This window comes from Sinocyclocheilus rhinocerous, unplaced genomic scaffold (genome assembly GCF_001515625.1).
Source record: "Sinocyclocheilus rhinocerous isolate Xijiao unplaced genomic scaffold, SAMN03320098_v1.1 scaffold584, whole genome shotgun sequence".
NCBI classification, from domain to species: Eukaryota; Metazoa; Chordata; class Actinopteri; order Cypriniformes; family Cyprinidae; genus Sinocyclocheilus; species Sinocyclocheilus rhinocerous.
Window position 1 is genome coordinate 6,930 of NW_015630348.1, and position 22,447 is coordinate 29,376.

Consider the following 22,447-nt stretch of genomic DNA (forward strand, 5'->3'; position numbering starts at 1 on the left):
TATATATATTAAACCTCTTTGCATTAATTTTAATTAAATGAACCAATCAAGCCACCAGGAGAAAGTCTAACATATTGACTAAGAGGGAGCTACATTTTAGTAACTCTTATCCATTCTAATTTGCTATTTAACACAGTACTGTGTGTGAAAACCATCTGAATGGGAAAATACTAACCATTTATTGCTTTTACTACATATAATAATCTAAAAATAGCTAAAAAAATATAGAACATATCGATGGAAATATAATTTTACACTTAGACACCTTCTTACATGTTACGTCTTCACTCATGCCCGTTGACCTTTAAATTATCCAACAACGTCATGAGTCCAGAAGCGTGTATGCACTGATGCATGCTGATCAGGCTGGTATCCTCACTCTAGTGCACTTACTTAGCCTAAGGTAAGATGTGGCCCCCACATACAGCATTCATCAGCATATACCAACATGCCTCCACAGTGGGGCTGAAAAAGACTTTCCTATGGAAATAAATGATGTACTTTTCCTACTGGAGATGACAAACAGATTCATGCTACTGGGCTGTCTCTGAGCCCTCTTCCCTCATTACACTCATGATAGTGATTTACATTAGATATGCAACATGACTGACAATGAGACAAATTAACTCTAGAAAAAAAAGTTATTTTCATACACAGCAACTAATCTCACTGTAATATTATTATTATTATTTACGTTATTACTTTATATAATCCCTAATCTCAATACAGTAGCTGAGTATATAAAACATAAGTAAAAAAAAATGCATCAGTATTTAAAGGTTTAAAATGAACAAACGTGCACATCTAATAAAAATGTGAGTGTTATTGGCTTTTAACAAGAGCAAGGTTGCAAATTCCAGGTGTTAAATACATTATATAATTGAATAACATAGCTAAGCCAAAAATAGGGGGTCTTAACAAACCCAAGACCACACTACAAGTGCTAGGGAAGCAGTACACTGCCTCATTATACTGCTATTGAGTTTTGCAGCATTAGTCATTAGTCATGGGTAATGCAACATAAACCATTACAAATTGAAAGGATTTGCTAGGAACTGAAACAGCGCAAGAGAGAGAGACCTGAAGAATTGCAGTATTTCACCAGGGAGAAAATAATAGATTAAACTGTCAACAAAATGGACAAGATTATGTTCTTTTAACCTTGACTTGTGGTTGCCACCAGGCTACTGTCTCTTACTCCAGTGACCTGACCTGTAGCAAACAGCCTAAGGGATAGGAAACAGCTAGTATGTGGAGAATACAGATGAGTACAGGGTAGAAAAACAAGTAAATGAAGCTGGTGTGCATTAGTATGCAGGTGGTTGCACTACATAAACAGATTATAAACACATAATTGAGTTGATGAGTATTTAATTAATAAGTAATTTAGAAAGCGATTGCAAGGAAAAACAAAGGACGCCCATTACAAAGTATATAAATACATAAATTATATACAAAGAGCATCATTAATTTGTTATATACATTCACTTTTGTGGTATATGTTTTTATGTAATATATTTCTTTATAATGGGCTTCCTATGCATCTGTATATTTATCTCTCTCTATATTAAAATCATAATGCCAATAGGAGAAAAATTGCAGTTCACTTGCATGTTCTGAAATTTAAACTTGTCTCTGTGTCGGTCAATTAAATTGTTCACTGAAGAGAGAAATAAATGAGGCATACTGTGCATGCATCTCCTATGCAGCACTAATGAATGTGTTAATAGTGTGCCCAAGGTAGAGCTCTGCTGCACTCATCCTATTCCAGCTGCTTAACATCACAAACTTCCAGTGCACTGGTACTGAAATCCCACAGCCCTCATTTCCTCGCCTCTTTATTTACCGATGTTTTATTCATTTCATTTTCTCCATAAGCAAATTCCTTGTCCTTTGGCATTACTTGCTGTCAAAGGGACTATGACATTGACAGTCTTTCAGCAAATGCTTCAGCCAACTGTCTGTTTTAAAGGCAAGTCATATCTTATCAAGTCATAACATCTGAAGATGTTTTAAGAGTTTACACTCTTACTCTTACTACGCTTAAACTGATTTGGTTTAAATGGTATCCTTTTAGGTTACATATTCAGGCACATGACAGAAATAAAAATGATATGAGTAAAGAGAAGGAAAGGATAATGGAGAAAAACCTCTCAGGGGAAATTAGTAAAATAGACATGTCCAGAGATGAATATTAAAAAAGAGAAGAGGTTGTTTGTTTACGCAGATGCAAAATCCCACTTGCCTCTCGTCACTGAAGGTGGATGTGGGAGTGGTTTCTTCATCATCTTCCCTGATGAATCCTGATTGGCCAGTTCAGTGCTTTGGTCACCCTGAGTGCAGCTGATTCTGGTTTATTGTTTATTTATTCAGGATGTGTGTCGCCTGTTATAAAAGGAAAGAAAAGAGTCAGGTGCATAATTGAAATTGACATCTAAATATAAAATATTTAGCAGCCATCTCTCAGCAGTCTGTTCTTACAAAATTCCAGTGAATGTAAGCAGATTACTAACCTCTAGATTATCATATTTTATTTCTTTTTTTCCTTTGAAACACAGCAGATCATAAGATAAAATGGTCAAAAATGTCACACAGCTGATGATCTGACTGTTTTTAATATGAGAAATATCCTATAAACTCAATTTTTGGTTCAGTGCCCACAGGGTCGAGTGTGGCATAGACCAAGTCGTGCTAATGCCATGTGCTCATCCACATCATCCCTACGGTTGGCATGCAGACAAGAAATGCTCTCTTTTCTCGCTGAAAACAGAACACTGGAGTACATCCTGCCCGTGAGAGGGTAAATGAGAGTGACAGAGTAATAAAAATAGAGAAAGAGAGAGAGTGAGAACATAGAGAGAGAGCGAGAGGGAGACAGGCACAGAATCTGCACATCCTCACAGCCAGCACACCTTTACCATTCACAACCGGACTCAAGACTAAAAAAGGTGAGTACAGCAAATTTTGCATGAATAAAGTCTGTTGAATAAAGTCTGTTAAATGGAAGAGGACAGAAAGATACAATAATGGTTCTTAGGATTTTTAATAAGAACCATTTCGCATGGTACATGAGCTGGCTATAAGGTTTTTTGAAGATTAAAGGAACCTAATGTTTTATTATAGGTTTTTAAGATCGGAATATTGGTTTCTTCAAAAAGCATCAGTACATACTGTAGACAGTTTTTAAAGAACTAGAGAATGAAAATGTATTTGTGTCATCATTTTCTCACCCCGTTGTTCTAAACCTATGACTTTCTTTCCTCTGTGGAAAATAAAAGAAAGTGTCTCAGTATTTTTTTTCTCTCTCAATGATGTAAGCTTTCATTAGAGCTGTTTGGTTTCCACCATTCTTCAAAATATTTTCTTTTGCATTTTGAAGAAGAAAGTAAGTCATACAGATTTGGAGTGAAATGCGGGTAAGTAAATGACAGATTTTTGAGTGAACTGTCCCTTTAAAAAAATTATAAGACCCTTTTTGGGTCTTAGATCAGTGTAGGGCAGTATAAATTATGAAAATAGAAAGAACTGTGCAAGTACTCAGGCTGGCTGAGCTGATATATAATAGTAACCTACATGTAAATGGCAAGCTGGTGCTTTTATCTGAATGAATGTAAGTCATGTGATGACAAATGAGGTCATGAGCCACATATGAAGTCATTTCAATGTATGAGCTGCACTGCCACACAGATCTGTAATTATAAAACTGTCTGAGTGATCTATTAAAGCGGATAGAGAGGAGACAATTACAAGACCGGGCAGCATGTGAAGGTCTTCGCAAAAATGGGAAGAGGACAGATGAAGGTAACATGAATTAAAGACAACCTGAAATGAGAAGTAGAGGAGGGAGAAAAGGAAGCAGGAGTGTTGATAATCTATCAAGTGGATTGTGATGGGAACGAAGGATGGAGGAAATAGCTATTCACATGCTGAGATGATTGGTGGAGGTCATCTGATTTTCGACCATAAACCTCTCAGGCTCTCGGTTCATTTCAGGCATAAGTCACTGGCTCAGACAACAAGCTGGTCTAAGCTGTTCTGCTGGAACTCAGTAGATCACCAGTCAGAGCCTGATGTCTACAGGTCTAAAGGGGAGGATGACAGGCCATTCCTTCATCTAGGGCGCACCTGGTGCCTCGGAGCTGAGCGCTATTATCTTTGCAAATAAGCTAGCAGAGGCTGGGAGCTTCTTAAACAGGCCTCGCAAAAACAATGGCATCGGTGTATGTTTCGAAGCTGTGGAGGCGTCATTTGAAAAAGTTTTCCTTCTGATTTGCAGCAGAAGATGAACATTAATCCAAGAAGGAAACCAGGCTTCCCTGGAGCCAGAGAGCAGAGGTTATAGTATTGAGGCATCACCTGTGTGTCTCTGTGCTGTCAAACATTCATTTAGCCGTCGGTTTGAATCCAGCGCCTCTGTTTACAATGTTGTGTGGACTTAAAGCCTGAGGACGCTGAGAGGAGTTCGCTTCAATTATAGAGAGCCAGTCAATCCGCAGGGGTATGATTAAAGCAGGTCCACTTTAATCATACCCCTCTGGCAGCTTTCCATCTGACAAAAGTATAAATGGAAGACTGCAGAACAAAAAGCGATAAGACGGTGGACACAGAAAAAAAAGACTGCTGTCTTTGATATTGATATGTTACTTGACTTGAGTTGTAAAGAAATGTAGCCTGAGAAGTAACCCAAAGTTTGTTATTTACATAGGTCATAGTGCTAAATAACGAAACCAGAACCAAGCCCAGATGGAATCTGTTGATTTCCTTGTTCTCTTTTTTTCTGTACTCATTTGCAGCAAAAATGGCAACCTTCTAAGAAACAGCTTTAAAGGTGTAAGGCTATATATAGTAGGTGAAAAAGAGCAAGTGAAAATATTAGTGTCTTCGAATTCATGGTATTCATATTCTGATTATTTACTTCTATGGAGATTGAAGTGTGCACCCAATGGCCACTTTACTATTTCATGAGGCTGCAGAACAGGATTTGTGAATGATATTGAAGCAACGCAACTCACACTGGTAGGTCACATGTCAGTGACAACATGACGAATCCAATATGTCCAGATTACATTCATGCTATATAGAACATATTATTTTAACAGTCACAAAACAAATACTCATTCAAAGTCCACGTTGCACTGGCTGATATGAAAACTGTCTTGGACTGATACGGACACTTAGTTTTGTGGATGTAGCTTTACTGAAAAGCTTAAGTTTTCAGTTAATGATTCTATTAAATAACAACCAGCTTTGATTAATTTATGGCAGCAACTTTTTACACTGGGTGTAAATAGTGATACAGTAGATTGACTACTGTTTGCACCAAGTATAAATAACAATAAATAATGTTGTTTGCACTAAATACAAACAGTGATAGATGCTATTCACAGTTTAAATTATATATAAAATAATATGCTATTTATGCTAAAGGTAAAATATCTGAAAAGTAGTGGGTGGAGTTAGTGAAAATAGCCTTGTCAACTGGTTGGCTATCTGCACTTGTAAATTGACACTGACTTAACAAATATATTTTCATTTAAAAAAAATCTATCTATCTATCTATCTATCTATCTATCTATTTATATTGTCCAAAATATATTGCAATTAACCAAAATCTATTTTAAGATTTGAAATGTATTTTCTTGCCCCTGAAGTACATTTTTGTAATTTATTTTGGCATTTGAAATGTAAATAATTTGAAAGTCAATTTATTGTCAGTTTGAAAAATATATGTCATAAAGCAACAATGTTTAGAACATAAATGTAGCATATATTTAAAATATATTCTGGACAGACAAAATATATATAAATTTTTTTTTTTTTTGTGGTGTGGGCAGTTAAAATCTAACTAGCCAATGCACACACAAGGTGCATGGGGAGTATGAATCATTGTGAATTACGTGCATTTCAAATCTGTGGAACATTTTCTGTTGCACAAATTCCGTATAGGCCAGGTTTGACCTCTAGAAATGTGTTAGCCAAACAAAGAGCTGGTGATAGAAAAAGCAGTGAAAATCCCTGTGGTGGAATGACAAACACTCTCCCCCGAGGAATCCTAAAAGAACATACGGATGAGCAAGATGAAAAGATGGGGAGAAAATAGAGGGACAAGAGACAGACACAGAAAGGAGAAATGGGGAAATAAAATGACATAGATCGTCTCACAGAAACTTCAAAAGTAACAGGTGTGACAAAAATGATAGGGATACGGGAAACAAAAGAGATGAAAGACATAGATGCGAAATGTGATATGTGATATGAATTTACAAGGAGGAACAAATCATCAGCATTGAGGTTGAAACTGGAAGGCGGGCAGTTGAGTGAGACGAAGAGAGAGAGATTGGAAGAATGCAGCATGTCACAAGCCACATGAGATTGTTAATGACATTGATTTATAGGGAGCCTAGCAATGAGAGAGATTCATTTATAAAACTACAGGTGCCATGAGAGGCATCTGACAAAGCTGTGCACATGTATATACAAGAGAGAGAGAGAGGGAGAGGAAGAGGCAGAGAGAGTCACTGGGGGGAGGCAGGGGGAATGGGGACGCAGAGAGGGGTTATTCTCTGAGCCAGTCAAGTGACGAGTGTGAGGGAAGCCATGTTTGGACAAAGGAAACACACTGCATGCTGAGAGAGCAAGAAACAATAAGATATTTAATTAAGACATAGGAGACCCAAGAAAAACAGGATACAAAGAAAAGGATTGAGAACATCTGGATACATTTTGCTGGAACACTAAGAGAGAAAGAGACCAAGACGAGTGAAGGGTAAAGCCACAATGATCTGCTTCTCAGATCTCCACAGGTAACTGCTGTCATTGTGATATTCATGCGGCATGACAGAGATGGGGACAGCTGGTGGATGGAGGGATGGGGTGGAGGAGGAGAGGAATAATTAAAGAATGGGAAGATGGGAATGAGAAAGAATATGTAGTGGGAATGATGCGATGAGTGACATGCCTACAAGAAGATGGAACACTATTTACATTCTAGAGAATAAATGTGATAGCACTTGTACTGAAAATTCTGGCAGTTAATATGCGTTTTAAATTAATGCAGTGAGAGCTTGTGAAAAAGCTGGAATATATATATATATATATATATATATATATGCTTTTTCACAAGCTCTCACTGCATTAATTTAAAACGCATATTAACTGCCAGAATTTTCAGTACAAGTGCTATCACATTTATTCTCTAGAATGTAAATAGTGTTCCATCTTCTTGTAGGCATGTCACTCATCGCATCATTCCCACTACATATTCTTTCTCATTCCCATCTTCCCATTCTTTAATTATTCCTCTCCTCCTCCACCTTCAAAATTGCTGATGATAATCTCAAGGTTTATACTCTGTAACACTTCAGGGTGCAATTGGTCTGTTTTAGAAATTGAAGTGCGCTGACATTTTGAAAGATTGCTCTAATCTACAAGAATCCATTGAGAAAAAGAGAGGGAGAGAGAGACTTAGAATAAAGGGAAACAGAGTGAAAGAGAGAGAGAAATGGTTGGTGGGGGCTGATCTGTGGTAAAATGGTCCAGCGCCTTTCATTACGGACTGCTTCTTGTTCAGGTCCCATGACAATAACTGCAGTGGCAATTGCTGGTGTGTCTTGAGTTTAATTTGCAAATTGTTCTGTTGAGTTATTTAAAAAAATGCTTTCATAATTTCATTCACTATTGCTGAATAATTAATTACCAATTTGCTAATTACTAAAAAAATTTAAATAAAACAATTAAATTAAAGGTTTTATCTAGTAATCAAAAATGACCAAAAAGGCAATAGAAAAGTGATTTAATCATCAAAACAGCAGGAACCAGAACCCTGCATCAATTTTTACATCACTCAGTTTTATCATCAGCCACTTAAAGGGATAGTTTACCCAAAAATGAATATTCTGTCATTATTTACTAACCCTCAAATTGTTCCAATCCTGTTTGACTTTCTTTCTTCTGCTGAACATAAAAGAAGATATTTTGAAGAATGTGGGCAACCAAAAAGTTTCTGGTCTCCATTGACTTCTACAGTATTTTTTTTTCAATACTATGTACGCTGGTTGGGACCAGCACCTGCAACCAAACAACCAACAATCTTCTTTTATGTTCAACAGAAGAAAAAAGAATTATACAGGTTTGAGTAACATGACAGAATATTCATTTTTGGGTGAACTATCACTTGAACTAAATGATAATCTAAAGCTGCAGCTCTTAGTTTTCCAGGAATAATTTTGATAAAAAAGTCTATAAGACATTTCAACAGGCAGATGTAGAATACAAAGGCGAAATTACAAAAACTTATTCTCTAATTTGTATAATCCCTGGAGAAAACTGTGTGTGGGGTGCCAAGATAGGACCATCAGAGCAGCTGGTGCCCAGGGTGTCATAGGGCCATAATCCATCCTTGATGGGGACGATTTTAACTAAATGTTTTTCTTAAATCCTCTTCACAGCCACTGCTCATCTGTATCACATTGTCACAGAATGCTGCTCTATCTTCTGTTCTGGATGAGTCTATTTCTGTTGATTACAAACTGGTGAGTAAAGAGATAAACATCTGACGCACTGAGACTAAGAATCACCAGACATTCACATTGTTAACATCTCTCACTGTCTCCCAGTGAAAGAGGATTTTATGGTAATCATTACGGCGAGTGGAATGATTCGAAACTGCAGCCCACCATACAGAGGCTGATGAAAGGCTACAATCGATACCTAAGGCCAAACTTTAACCGTGAGGCTAATTAAACATTGATGGAGAATTAAAACGCATACAGTTATTTAAATAATTAAAACCTAATAATAAAAACACATTTCTTTGTTTCCACAGAGGGGCCTGTTGAAATTGGAATGAGTTTGGATATTGCCAGCATCGATGCCATCTCTGAGATTAACATGGTACTATTTAAATGTATAAATTTACTTTGATAAGAGGCTTCAGGCAACAGATTAATAAGATTATGATCAATTTTGTTCATGCACTTTCAGGACTACACAGCCACTATCTTCCTAAGACAACGATGGCGAGATTCTCGCCTGGTATTCCCTGGAAATGAAAGTCTGAGTCTGGATGGGCGGCTGGTTTCTTTGCTGTGGATCCCTGATACGTTCATCCCTGATTCTAAACGTTCTTTCCTCCATGATGTAACTGTGGAGAACCGTTTGATCCGCATCTTCAGCAACGGCACTGTGCTCTACGCTCTTCGGTAAACACTGACTCTGAATTTACTTCTTACCAAAGGCTGAACAGCTGCTCCGGGCAGATGTATGTGCATCTGGGGAACCTTCCCACTGAAATGGCTCAATCAATATTCCTCTTTTTCTCCACAGCATAACAGCAACCATCGCCTGCAACATGGACCTCACCAAGTATCCTATGGATAGACAAGAGTGTACATTGCAATTAGAAAGCTGTAAGCATTTTCAAAACAAATGCATATGGTTTTTGCTGATTTTCTTTTATTGATTATTCAAGAGCAGGCTGTACAGACACTTAAACCTGTATGTGTGTGCATGCATGTTCAGGGGGCTATAATTTACAGGATGTGGTGTTTTACTGGACCCGAGGGAATGACTCAGTGAAGGGGTTAGATACACTGCGTCTGGCTCAGTACAGTGTGGAGAGCTACTACACAACCGTATCTGAAGCTGTTTATGAAACGGGTAAAAGCATCACATTTTATTGTGAATGTCCTGGTCATTTTTTTTTTTAAATTTTACTAAAAAGTACCAGTCAGTCTTGGTCTTTCAGCCACATTCTACATGTATATCTATGCATTTGGCAGATGTCTTACTTCTAAGCAGCTTACAGTGCAATCATGGTTTACAAAATCCCAAAAAAGAATTTGGACACTTAAGCCAGACTTAAAGATGTATGAATGCCATTGCATTAGATAATCGTCCAAATGACATTTCAAAGAAAATAGCACAAGCACCACAAGCACAACTATTCCACAAAAAGAGATTTAAGGTTTAGAATGATAAAACAAACAATTGCATAGCATATTTTTTTCTGCAGATGCCACTTGGTTTAATCAGCTGTGCTGTTGTTTTTTTTTTTTTAAATGGACTAAAAATCATACAACGTTTTGGTCCCACTGTACATTTACTCATTGCATATATTTCCTAGTAATCAAATTTATAACTTTGGTATCGCTAGTGCTGCTAGAAACTGCTGTCTACAGCGTAAAAAAAATCAGTTAAATTTACAGTAAATGTTGGTGCCTGAATATTTTACAATTTATTATCACACATTTTAAAGTGATATATAATGTTAATATTACTAATCTACTCCAATTACCAAAATTAGAATTTTACATTATAATGTACCAAAAACCACAGATAATACAGGTGGTAAAACGGAAAGCAACTAAACATAGACATAGACAACAGAAAACACCAAAATGTACATTACTGTATACCAAAATGAGAAGAAACAAAACTATTTAAATAACATATATGTGTCATTCAGGGGCTATATATATTATATGCACTGTATATATTATATGGTTTTTACTTGAAAAAATACAGTAATGCAATTTTAAACTATTTACCGTTTTCATTGTATATGATAAGATATCTTACAGTTAATCAATTAACTATTCTTAATGTAGCACTCTTATAGTACTTTTTTTGTGAAAATTGCAAGCATTTTTTTTTTTTACAGTGAATCACCTGCAATATTCTGGATCTGTTGCAGGTTTTTACCCGAAGCTAGTTCTGCACTTCTCTTTACGTAGAAATGTATTGTTCTTCATTCTGGAGACATATGTGCCCTCAACATTGCTGGTGGTTCTGTCATGGGTGTCTTTCTGGATCAGTCAGTCCTCCGTTCCAGCTCGCACCTGCATCGGTCAGTGATTCTAAGAGCTTATTACTCTAGAAAACATATGTTACAAAACATTTCTTGATGAAATATACTAAATATTCTCTGTCAAATCCATTTATTTGACAGGGGTGACCACTGTTCTTACTATGACCACACTAATGATGGGTGCCAGGACCTCACTTCCCAATGCCAACTGCTTCATTAAGGCTATCGACGTCTATCTCGGCATCTGTTTCACCTTCATCTTTGGTGCTCTGCTGGAATATGCCTGCGCTCATTTCTGCACCATGCAGCACCAGACCATTGTAGATGTGCAAAGGGTGAGAAACCTCTGCATAGTGGTTAAAATGACACATTTTGTACAACCTATTATATTTTTTTCATTTTTACATTCAATTTTCACAGGAACTACTCAAAGAATTCGAGGAGTCAAATGGTACGACTCATTTGGCAAATTCAATGTCACCCAAAAAGATGCAGACAGAAGAATCCACTCAGCAGGAGACGCCTGAGCAATCTGTGACATGCGAAGGGAATGAAGCCACAGACAAGAAGAAAGAGAAGGGCTGCGGTTTGTCCTCCGTAAAGCAAATGTCTCGCCGAGCAGCATCCATGATGAGTGTCGAGAATCCTAACAACATCGACAGAAATGCACGTGTATTTTTCCCCATGGTATTTCTCCTTGTCAATATTTTCTACTGGCTCTACTACCTTTTATTCTAATGGATAAACAACTCTACCTCCCATCTCCATTAATGAACAAAGTATTGCACAAATGACTGTAAAAGTGAAAATACTGTTGACTACCCATCAATTACAGTTAAATAGTGCAGTGTAAGAAGGAGCTGGACTTGGTTCATTGTTGCATTGAAGCAAGTGTTTCTACACAACAATGACAGTGAAGATTATATGGACACACATAAATCACCACACAGACTCATCTGCAGCAGGACACAAAGGAGGATGCTGTTCGCAATTGCCTTCACATTACTGATTTATTTAAGGGTTCAATGCTTTACATGTTTTTCTTCTTGCTTTGTTTTGCTAGGTAAACGTAATGCGCTGTAGGGATGCTGTAAACTCCATAAGCACTGACCATAATAAATGGCATTAAATAAAAGCATTAATGGTCAGTGTATGCATGCATGGCTGTATGGGGTCCACAATCTGATTTCACATTGTCAAATCTAATTCAAACCTGTAAATAAAGTTTTAATGTTTAAAAAAAGGAATGAATAAAACAAAACAAAGAAACGTATGCGATTATGCAATATTTCACTGCAATATGCCACTAATAATCACCTAAACTAATTTGTAACAGTAGTTATGTTTACATTTTCAATCAAATTGTTCTGATGATACAGTAGTAATGAAACATCTGACTACTTAATCACCCACTCATAATCACCCAATCTACTCATCCATGGGTCCATCCACCCATTTTAAGTGATATATTTGGAGATTTCACTTTCTTCTTCGGGTTTACTATCAGACTGAACGCCATTCGTGCATCACCGCCAACAAATCACTGATCATCTATGACCCTATTGCTTTACTCACTCTGGCCATAAGGTGGCACTGTCGCACTTACCCAATGAACTAAGAGCATCGCCTGGTCAAAGAGGAAAATCCATCAGCCAATCAGGAAGCAAGTTGCCTTTTAAAACTCAGCCGGGAAACTTGGAACCGAAACAAACGTCGTTTTGCTTGAGTGGAGGAGAAACGGTAAGGTTTAACTTAAAAAGTCTAAGTTACGTGTAAATTAACCTGCCTGTATGCAATGATAAACCTCATGTAATATTCCGCCAGTCACTTTTTTTTGTTTAATGTAAAACTGACAAACGGAATTGCCTAGTTGGACGAATTGCTTCGTTACAGATCATGAATGGCATTATTTGTACCAAACAAGTTACATTTTCATTGTGTTGCTTGTCAAAGCTTTTAAAAGCTAACGTACAGACATGGACACCATGATTTACCTGGATCAGGAGAACGGCAGACTGACCACTCCAGCCATCAAGTCTCGCCAGAACAGACTGCACTCTGCTCCAGGTCAGTGCCGGTGGTCAGAGACCAATGTAACGTTAGGTTTTGTCTCATAACCAAACCAACACGGAACTATTCACAAAGTCCTTAATTTACGTCTGTCACACTTTCAGATCAGTGCTTGAGAACACCTCTGACAGGAAAGGCACGTCTTGGCGCTCCTCTGCAGTCCAGCCGTAAAGCTCTGGGTGTCATAAATAAGGTTGCTGCCACTCCAGCAGCCTCTCATAAAGCAGAGGAGAAGACTAAACCTGCTGAAGCCAAGGTTTGTTCTTGATATGCAGAGAAAACTGTATGAACGTTGTTTGTAGGTTGATTAAATGGGTTTTTGTTCCATCAGTGTAAGGTTCCTGCTCAGCCAGCTAGTGAGGAGTTGGCAGAGATTGAGAAGTGTTTCCCATACAATCCAAGCGGTAAGACCGACCTGCCGTGTATTTTTTTTTTTTTTTGGCTTTAAAACTAAACTTTTGAGTTCAGCTCTTGATAATTCTGTCCCATGTTAAATTTGTAGAGTTTGAGACCTACGGTGTTCCAGATGAAGTCTACCTGAGTCGTTTCTCTCTGGCTGGTTTGGGAAAACGGATGTGGCCGACTGCTTCACCTGTGGAAGAGCTGCTTATGGACCCATGTTTGCCACTCTCGCCTTTAAAGATGCCCAGAGGTAATGGATGGATGTATTTAGAAATGTAGCTTAAAGTTGTCTTTATGCCCAGTTAAACTTGTTCCTCTCATGCAGCAGTGGAATACGATGATGAAATGGAGGCATTCCTACAGACGATCAGCGAGCTGACTGTTGACTTGCCCCCTGAGTGTGAACTCTAAACTTTGTGGTTTGTTAACTTTGTACTTTTTTCTTTTTTTAAATTGTTTGCTTTCTTTACTGTATTAAACGTTTTATGAAACTTCTGTTTGTATGTTAGTCTGACGCCAAGCGGTCTTTGTTTAAACTTAACTGGGTCAGTTGCTCAGTAGTGTTAAGATCTCATTAAAGGTGTTGTACTTCATTAAACTTTAACTGACAATCTACTAGTCCTCTTTTCTGTAAATCCAGTTTATAAGGAAATGTTTTTTTTTTTTTTTGGGGAAACTTTTAGTGGCACACTAGGGTTATTAAATGCCTGTCACTGTTTCTAGGAAATCTGAATGTTCACTTCATTTGGGTTAGGGTCTGGTTTGTATAAGATCTCAGTAATGCCCTATGTTGTTTCCAATTTATAGTTCCCATGCAAGTCTATAACAAAGAACAAAAATACACTTTTTCCTTTATTAAAAGAATATTCCCATCTCCATGTCTAAAGACATTTTAAAGTGCAAATGTTACTCACATTAAAAGGTGGTAAAGAAAAGGTTACAGACAGAAGTATCAGTTAAACACATTGAGGCTAGTTTTAGAAAAAAATGTTAAAATTATTTACAGTTGTCATATGTACACTGTTATTAGCACCACTTGATTAAGAGCAGGAGTTACCCCATAAGTACTGTATAAGCAATGAAATAAAAAAAAGACTTTGTACAAATCAATCACCATGCCTAAAATACTATTTTAAAGTGGATTGTCTCAAACATGCATTGCCATCTTTCTTTATAACCTACCCATAACCCTTTCTTTCACTTTCAGTGGACAAACTATTATTCCTCATACCGCCTCAATCCTTCAATATTTTGTGCCGGTAATGTAGAACTTCACAAGATAGAGGACATCATTTGACTGCAAAGTATTATAACAGAGCTGCTGCTTTTTCATTCTAGCCCCGTTATAAAGTTGCAAAAGTGGCAGCCGTCGTAGTCAAAAGATTTGCATATACAGCAGTCTGTCTTGGGGGAAGTTGGTAGAAAAGTCCTCATGTTAACCTTGACATGGCACAAAGTCTTAAGTCTGTGGGTCTTCCTGATAAGCAGTTTAAGTCCCCTTCTTGGATTCCCATTCCTGGGTAAAAACAAAGCATTAAGGTTTAAGTGACACACACACGCGCACACACAAACAGGCCTATTCTGCAACATATAAAATCTTAATAGCAGGGACCCAAACTGATCAATGAAACTCATTAGAGACTGACTGTTTTAATGTGATCTCTATTGATGCAGCAAACTGTTCTGTTTGCATTATCTGTCTTTTGATACATTGCACTGCATAATGTTGTGAACACTGACGTGTTTACCTTAGCTTTCTGTATAACATTTCCCTTAGTGGATGCATAGATGGAGGGGGGCCGCTTACGAATTTCAGAGGCGCAGTTGACAGGGAGAAACGACTCAATATACTGAGTCTCCGTCCTTTGAGTCTGTAAGGAAAACAAGTCGCATATTTAACAATTATGAACAATAACTGATCAGTAAATCACTAATAATTCTAATATTTGTCAGTACCTTGTTTGTAGGTTTAGACTCTGTAGGCGCCCCCAGTTCTCCACCAGCCAAAGATTTCTTCAGGTTTTCCTTCACCTGTGTGAGCTTGAGCTCTAGGTCCACACGCTCTCCTCCTTTCACCCGACAGCTGTCCTCCAGCTGGGCTACACGCTCCTCTAAAGCCAACTTCTGCTTATCTGCACAACATGTACATAGTTCAATTTAAATATGACTTTTTGGCAGATCAATTATAACCATAATAAACAAAGAAATGACATCAACATGAGTTTAAGGACAGTAGTGAAGTAAGCTGCACAATTTAGGGAAGAAATTGATTTTTCATAAAAAAACTTGCGATTTTAAAATGTGATTTTAAAAAGCTCCAGGTTTGCTGTGCTTGTGTGTAGAGCTGTACAATGTGGCATGGAAAGTTGTTATACAATTACAATTTTAATATTTATTGTAATTTATATTGTATTGTAATTGTAATTTAATGTAAAAACACACAAAAAAAACACTAGAAACATCACCATTGTGATAATCCTATTTCACTACAAAATAATAATAATTATTATTATTATTATTAAAATGTAAAATGTTATAAATATAAAAATATATAAAAATTACTACAATAATATTACAATATACTACTACTATTATAATATTACAATAATACTATTTCACTGTAAACTAATAATTATAATAATTATTACAACCAAAATATTAAATAAAATAAGAAACATTACTATTGTAATAATGCTTTTTCAATGTAAAATAAAAACATAAGTATTCAAGAAAAACAATCATCATTTTACAGTACTATAAAATACTGTTCTAATATTTATAACGGTCTTAATTTTTTCAAGCCATAATGCGATTTAAAAGTGTTCTGTGTTATGATAATATGGCTGTTACCCTCTCAAGAGAATAATTTATGAACACTATGTATCATAAACATGGATATAAAAGAGAAACAAGGACATACGTTTACATGATTGAATTAAAATTTGCAATATGCTAAAAGAAAAAAAGCAATAAAGTTATTTTGCTAGTAAAAGTGGGGGAAAGTCACTTGTTTAACTATTGTGAAAGAGTCCCTGAGCATCTCATTAAATAGGCAGGAAAGCTTGCTTTCTCACCCGTTGCACCCTTCATCTTCTCTTTTGCCTCTCGTTTCTTATTCCGCAGTGAGACTAGTGCACTTCTGATACTGTCTATTTCTTTCTCCAGGTCTTCTTTTTCTTTCAAGTATCGGCGTGCGTCCTCCTGTGCCCGCGTTTTCCCATACCTCCCGTATTGATTTGCGTCTGCAATGTCAAGTAAAGGTCAAAGATCAGACCCTAGAAGTCTGTGGGAAGGTGGCAAAGCTCTTAGCACTTATCTGGTGAGAGAATGAGTGTGAAAATGCAGAAAGCTGTAGATCAAACCAAAATGTCTTGTTAAGCTCAGGTTACATTATTCTGACTGCTTTTGATGTGACAGTGCAAGAACTTTGCAGCCATTTTCAAAATGGCCAAAATAAGGTTGAGCAGTCAGCAGAATGCTTATAAAAACTTTAAACCACCATACTCTATGTTAAAGACAATGCTGAATCCAACAGCTGTGTTTGTTATAATCACAACCGGCACAGTGCCGAGTGTGATGGGACTCACTGGAGCCGTGGCGCTTTAGGGTGATTTGTGGACTGGGCTTTCCTGTGTCACTGCTGGAGAAAGATGAACGACGTTTCGTTTGTGCTCCTCCCCTCAACCTCTCATTTTCCTGCTGAAAGGAAAAAGTGTACCAGGTCAGATACTGTCAATATGTATATATATATAAGTACTGTATGCTGCTTCATACGGTTCCAATGCCATTTATGTCCCTCATATTCCCAACGCAACAAATGTTTAACATTGAATAGTTCATGCCAATTGTGTTTTGATAAACAAATCTACAAAAATCTACTGGTTTATTTATTTTAATAAAAAATTTAGTGAAATATAATAGAATTTTGCCTTTATTTACTACAGTGGTTCTAAAAAAGAGAGCTAGGGCCCACTGGGTGGCCTCAGCAAACTTCCAAGAATGCTGAGGATGACCAAAAATTATTAAATATAATTATTAATACAATTAATATTAACAAATTAAAATAATTTAATAAAAAACTCACTCAATGACCAATGTTACATAAACAACTGAGGGAAAAAAACTGTTTAAAAATCAAAAAAAATTTCCACTACTTCAATTTAACTAAATTTTTTTTTTATTATTGTGTAACCTGATCACATGATTTGAGGCACGTACAGATGGAGAACTGAAGCTTCTGTGCGGGTGTCTGAAGGTTCAGCATGGGTTTAACAAGCCACTCAGAGGCCAGAGGCCATGACGACTGAACCTGCTCTAACCCCTGATTACTGCACAAAGAGTCATCACACACTTCTCATATTTCATTAAAGTCCAGTCACAACACATGCACACAGAGGCACAAGGATACATCTGATCTCTTCTTAAAGGTTAACAGAATTACCATGCTCTCTTTGATGCATGTACATGTTTTGTATTTCTCTCTATATGCTTTGAATTTAAGTCTGTGCACATAAAATGAAGTGCTTTTTTGTGAAGAATTTTCTTTTGGAGGGAGGGTTGTGAAGCATATGGCTTGTAAAAAGTGTCCTCTGAGAAAAAGGCTGGAAACCACTGTGTTAGAGTGTAAGTACATGATCAAATGTTTGTTCATCTGCGACCACAAACCTCTATGGCTTCGAAAGGGACCTCATCATACGTTCTGGAATCTGTGGAGGTTGCCCATCTAAATAAACAGGAAAAGAAACAAGGTGGTCAAAATCAACAAGATGACCCAATCTAAAAACTCCAGCCCTCATCTCATTCACCCTCAACTCACAGGAAAGAGTGACGGGCAGCTGTACGGATGTTGGCAATAGTTTCCACATCTACATAGTCATAATGTAGGGACTCGGGGTCAGCAGAGGAACCGGTTTCTGCCAACAGGACTCCCAGCCAGCGGCCCATGTCCTCCGAGCAACTCGCCTAGCACAACAAACACACACAGGAACAAACATGAGCTACAAGCACAAACAGCCAGAGACTAAATATATATTACACACAGACATAAACTAAGATTTGGACAGAATTTATTGTTTTAATTTCATCACATGATAAATGAGTATTAAAAAATTACAAAACATTTTAAAAATATTTTTTGAGCTATTGCCATTTTATTGATAGTATAACAGGAAGGCCCAATACATCAGTATTATTGTTAACAAACTATAACTAATACTTAAACAAAAATTAAAAATGTAATCTAAAAATTTTTAATTAAATCTAAATAAAAATATTTTAAAAAATTATAAAAATTGACAATTACAAAATGACTGAAATGAAAAAAAAATTAAAAACTCTAATAACTAAAAACATATTAACACTGTTCAATGTAATCTTTAACAAATGTAAGAATTAATTTGTTAAAGATTACATTGAAGTGTTAATATGTAATTACAGTTTTTAAAGATTAACTCTAAGTGAATGTTACATGACAACAAATGTTACCTAAATGCAAAAACAGAGGAAATAAGCATGCACAATGAAATATCCAATTTTGACTGATACTGATAAATGTAAAAATCCATAATTTTGGCTGATAACCGAGTGTTATTTTAGGATTATTTATATTCTATTATAGTATTTATTGAAATTTTTATTTAGCTTTTCTTTTTATAATTTATGTTTTCAGTTTTATTTTAGTTTACATTTTAGCCATTTAGTAATTGTCCATTTTTATAACTTTTTTTTTTTACAAATATTTTTATTTAGATTTCATTTAAGTTTTTTTAGATTACATTTTAGTTTACATTTAAAATTTTTGTTTGAGTTTTAGTTATAGGTTGTTAACAATAATACTTATGTATTGTGCATTCCTATTATACTATCAATAAAATGGCAATAGCTCAAAAAATATGTAAAAAATGTTTTGTAATTCTTTAAAACTCATTTATCATATGGTGAAATTGAAAAACAATCAATTCTGTCCAAATCTTAGCTTGTGTGTAATATATTTTGTCTCTGGCTCTGTTCATGCTTGTAGCTCATGTTTGTTCTAACATTCAAATTTTCTGAGATGCAACTGTACATTATAATGATGTGATGTCTATATTCACCTGTAGCATTTAAATATTTTTAAATGCTGCAGGTGAATACATATGAGTGTTTTTTTTTTATTATTTAGACAAACTATTAAATCATTTTAATATCCGTAATAAAAATTGTTGGCTTGTCTTCATCAGCCAGAATTTTCATATTGCTAACTGCTAGAATATATCTCTATGAAGCATTGTTGTGAAAACGTCACACGAAATACCTCTAAAGCTGCCAGCTCTGCACCTCCTTTCAGTATCCTCAGGGCGAAGGGGTGTTTGGGCCCGAGGCCTGGGACGACCTCGCATCCCTTCAGAGCCACAGTAGTGTGTGGGACCCGCTGTTCTCCTTTCTCACGGTAAAGGTAAAGAGACCCGGCCCGCACACGACACCAGTGTTCCTTCCAGCACTGATTCAACAGCACTCCTACATAACCTGACACACACACACACACACACACACACAAAGAATTACAGCAATTATTACAGTACTCCCACCTCTGTTTCATGGTGTAGATTTATTCTGCTTCACTGTCTGACATCAAAGGCTAAGAAAGAGAAGTTGAAAATAACAGGTGGAGAGAGAGTCATGGGTATTGTAATCTGAGAAAGAGAAAGGGAGACGAGAGAGAAAGATGTGTGTCCTACCACACCGAGGATCCTGATCGAGTGACGTGCGGGCATCTCCTGGCAGTGGAGGCTTTCTTTTGGAGAAACTGATCATTCTTGTGATCTTTCTTCCTGCGGCTCGGCTTACGGTGCCCGTTAGCTCTGACAGTGCACCTCGCTTGGGTTTACCTGTAAACATGCGTTTGATGGTTCAGTGAAAAACAATGTAAAGATATGTGTGGTCTACAGACACACAATCTGCAGGAATTAGGCCAAAGCTAATAAAGATTTCACTGGTCCCAAACAATGATAATCACAAACAATCCACATCTTGCATAAAGACTTCCTGCTTGTTAATAGAGCACCTGTGACAATGCTCAGGGGGAAAAAGGATGAATAAAGTGTGTGTGTGTGAGAGAGAGGGAGAGTGAGAGAGAAACAAGATTTTTACATTCAGAAGAATTTGTGAGTGTTTCTTGCCACGATAAACTTTCCAAAGCAATATTGATGTTTTAAGTGGTTGCCAGGGTATTGCTATGCAGTTTCTAAGGAATTATGAGTGTTTTTTCTCTCACAGTGAGGGAATTGCTGTGGTTTCTAAGGCTTTCTGAGTTGTTGATGAGGTGTTCTGACTGGTTTTTAATATGTTGCCAGAGCAGGATAGTAACTGATTACATCTAATCTGGATTACGTTATCAAATTCTGAAAATTAAGTACTTGTAATTAGATTAAATTACATTTTAAAATACTCGTAATCAGACTACAGTTACTTTTTTATTGATTACTTAAATACATATATTCACACAATAGCAATAGATTATTCATAATTTCTTGATTCTCCCTAATTATTTTAATTTTTCTTTCTAAACTGCCTACATATAACATGCAGGTAAAAAAAATATTTCATTTTTTAGTAAGTGTTTTATTTTGACTGAAGTTATTTTAAAATGATTTATTTGAATGTTTATGACATTTTTATGACTTAATTAATTATTAGCTTTTCATTAAACTCACAAACCCCCTGCAGTTCCTTCACGAGCCCCAGTTTGGGAAACCTTGACATAATGTAATGCTTAATTCACTTTATGTTGTCTAACAACAAAAGGAATATATTTTATTTGCATTTTAATATTAGTATGGCACAATATTATCCTATTTAAATCAATCTGATAAACGGGTTATGTTAAAAGTAATCTAAAAGTAATCAAAAAGTACTCTGATTATATTACCTAAAATGTGTAATGTAATGGCTTAAGTTACTAACTACAAATTTTGTCATGTAATTTGGAATCAGTAACGGACTCCAATTTGTAAGTACCATACCAAGCTCTGTATGTTGCCATGTGGTCACTAAGGTGTTTTTTCACATTGTTACGCGATTTCTAGGGTGGTTTGGGTGGTATCCAGGGTCCTGCTAGGCAGTTCATATGCAAATCGAAAATACTGCAGGTTGAATTGCTTTCACTTTAATTGTACTTTTTTACTTTGTAGTTTAAAAAAAATTCCCCTGAATATAAGCAATAGTAAGGCTTGCCTTAGCAAACATCACAAATAAAGAGAAAGACAGAAGAACTGTAAGTCAGAAAAAAAAGAAAAGTGAAAAGTGTAATCGGAGAAGAATAAACTGAAGATCTCACCATTTTCCCGTCCATCGCGAGCACTTTCAACACTTGGCATACTGTCAGAATCTGAGGTTTGCTTCTCTGAAGAACAGCACTACAGGGACAACAGCACAGCCAGATTAAACTAAACATGCCACATTTTTAACAGTACACATCTATAACTATTATATGGCTAATACTGTATAGGATATGCAGATTATTGAAAACAAGGTGTAGGAACAGGGTGCTGTTGTGGCCAGACAATTACAGTAACAGTGTTCAGACAGGAAACACACTCCCAGCACAGTCTACCTTTCACAACTGACTGCTGAATTCAGATAAAATGTGTTTCCTGACATGCAAACACACACACACATCATAACATTCCCCATGCTTTTGCCTCTCGCAACAGGTCCCTTAAATTCAACCCATTATTTACAGCTGTTCTGACAGAATTTACCACCCTGAGCTTGACACCTTTTAATTAAAGCAGATGGAAAGTGAGCCATGAACATTTAAATGCTGTCAGTCTGTTTACACACACACACACACAGACCGGCATTCACAGCAGCACTGGGGATGTAATTACACACTTACATACAATGATAGAGGACAGACTCGTATCCATTTAGAACAACATTTTATAGGCACTACTATTCAAAAGCTTAAGGTCGGTAAGATTTTTTAATGTTGTAAACGAAGTCTTTTATGCGCACAAAGGCTGCATTTATTTGATCAGAAAAGCTGTAAAAACAGTAATATTACTGTACTGTACTGTAAACAGTACTACAATTTAAAATAACTTTTATATTTGAATATATTTTAAAATGTAATTTATTCTTGTGATGGCAAAGCTAAATTACTCCAGTCTTCAGTGTCAGATGATCCTT

General features: G+C 36.4%; 3 protein-coding genes across 5 annotated transcripts in view; 2 read left to right on the forward strand and 1 right to left on the reverse strand.

Moving 5' to 3' along the window:
• Nucleotides 1-8,421: 8,421 nt before the first annotated feature.
• LOC107740091 (gamma-aminobutyric acid type A receptor subunit pi) lies at nt 8,422-12,372 on the forward strand. The gene is made up of 9 exons (XM_016552374.1): nt 8,422-8,531; nt 8,616-8,728; nt 8,825-8,892; nt 8,983-9,200; nt 9,325-9,407; nt 9,520-9,657; nt 10,694-10,846; nt 10,949-11,142; nt 11,228-12,372. Exons 1-9 carry the CDS (start codon nt 8,422-8,424, stop codon nt 11,543-11,545), a joined length of 1,395 nt encoding a protein of 464 aa, XP_016407860.1. The 3' UTR covers nt 11,546-12,372.
• Nucleotides 12,373-12,451: 79 nt separating this feature from the next.
• On the forward strand, nt 12,452-13,883 carry LOC107740092 (securin-like). 2 transcript variants are annotated; one of them, XM_016552375.1, is made up of 6 exons: nt 12,452-12,547; nt 12,761-12,874; nt 12,982-13,133; nt 13,209-13,281; nt 13,380-13,529; nt 13,605-13,883. In XM_016552375.1, the coding sequence occupies exons 2-6, from the start codon at nt 12,784-12,786 to the stop codon at nt 13,688-13,690; spliced, it is 552 nt and encodes a 183-aa protein (XP_016407861.1). In that variant the 5' UTR covers nt 12,452-12,547; nt 12,761-12,783; the 3' UTR covers nt 13,691-13,883. The 2 variants fall into 2 exon arrangements, with proteins under 2 accessions (XP_016407861.1, XP_016407862.1); XM_016552376.1 differs by having other exon boundaries at nt 13,608-13,883.
• A 72-nt stretch (nt 13,884-13,955) lies between these two features.
• The window catches only part of LOC107740090 (actin filament-associated protein 1-like 1), a 32,114-nt gene continuing 23,622 nt past the window's right edge, over nt 13,956-22,447 (reverse strand). For both annotated transcript variants that reach the window (XM_016552373.1, XM_016552372.1), the window contains exons 10-19: nt 21,594-21,672; nt 19,996-20,145; nt 19,572-19,783; nt 18,096-18,241; nt 17,945-18,002; nt 16,867-16,978; nt 16,354-16,521; nt 15,236-15,411; nt 15,028-15,150; nt 13,956-14,795 (exon numbers count right to left, since the gene is read on the reverse strand). In XM_016552373.1, coding sequence (XP_016407859.1) covers nt 14,769-14,795; nt 15,028-15,150; nt 15,236-15,411; nt 16,354-16,521; nt 16,867-16,978; nt 17,945-18,002; nt 18,096-18,241; nt 19,572-19,783; nt 19,996-20,145; nt 21,594-21,672 — 1,251 coding nt within the window. In that variant the 3' untranslated portion in view covers nt 13,956-14,768. The remainder of the gene's footprint in view (nt 14,796-15,027; nt 15,151-15,235; nt 15,412-16,353; nt 16,522-16,866; nt 16,979-17,944; nt 18,003-18,095; nt 18,242-19,571; nt 19,784-19,995; nt 20,146-21,593; nt 21,673-22,447) is intronic.

Excerpts from the sequence above, each read along its gene's own strand:
- LOC107740091 (XM_016552374.1), top strand. The coding sequence starts at position 8,422 with ATGTTTTTCTTAAATCCTCTTCACAGCCACTGCTCATCTGTATCACAT. Across the intron at positions 9,408-9,519 it reads TACATTGCAATTAGAAAGCT|GGGGCTATAATTTACAGGAT; the intron begins GTAAGCATTTTC and ends ATGCATGTTCAG. Across the intron at positions 10,847-10,948 it reads TCCAGCTCGCACCTGCATCG|GGGTGACCACTGTTCTTACT; the intron begins GTCAGTGATTCT and ends TTTATTTGACAG.
- LOC107740092 (XM_016552375.1), top strand. The coding sequence starts at position 12,784 with ATGGACACCATGATTTACCTGGATCAGGAGAACGGCAGACTGACCACT. Across the intron at positions 12,875-12,981 it reads CAGACTGCACTCTGCTCCAG|ATCAGTGCTTGAGAACACCT; the intron begins GTCAGTGCCGGT and ends TCACACTTTCAG. Across the intron at positions 13,134-13,208 it reads CTAAACCTGCTGAAGCCAAG|TGTAAGGTTCCTGCTCAGCC; the intron begins GTTTGTTCTTGA and ends TTGTTCCATCAG.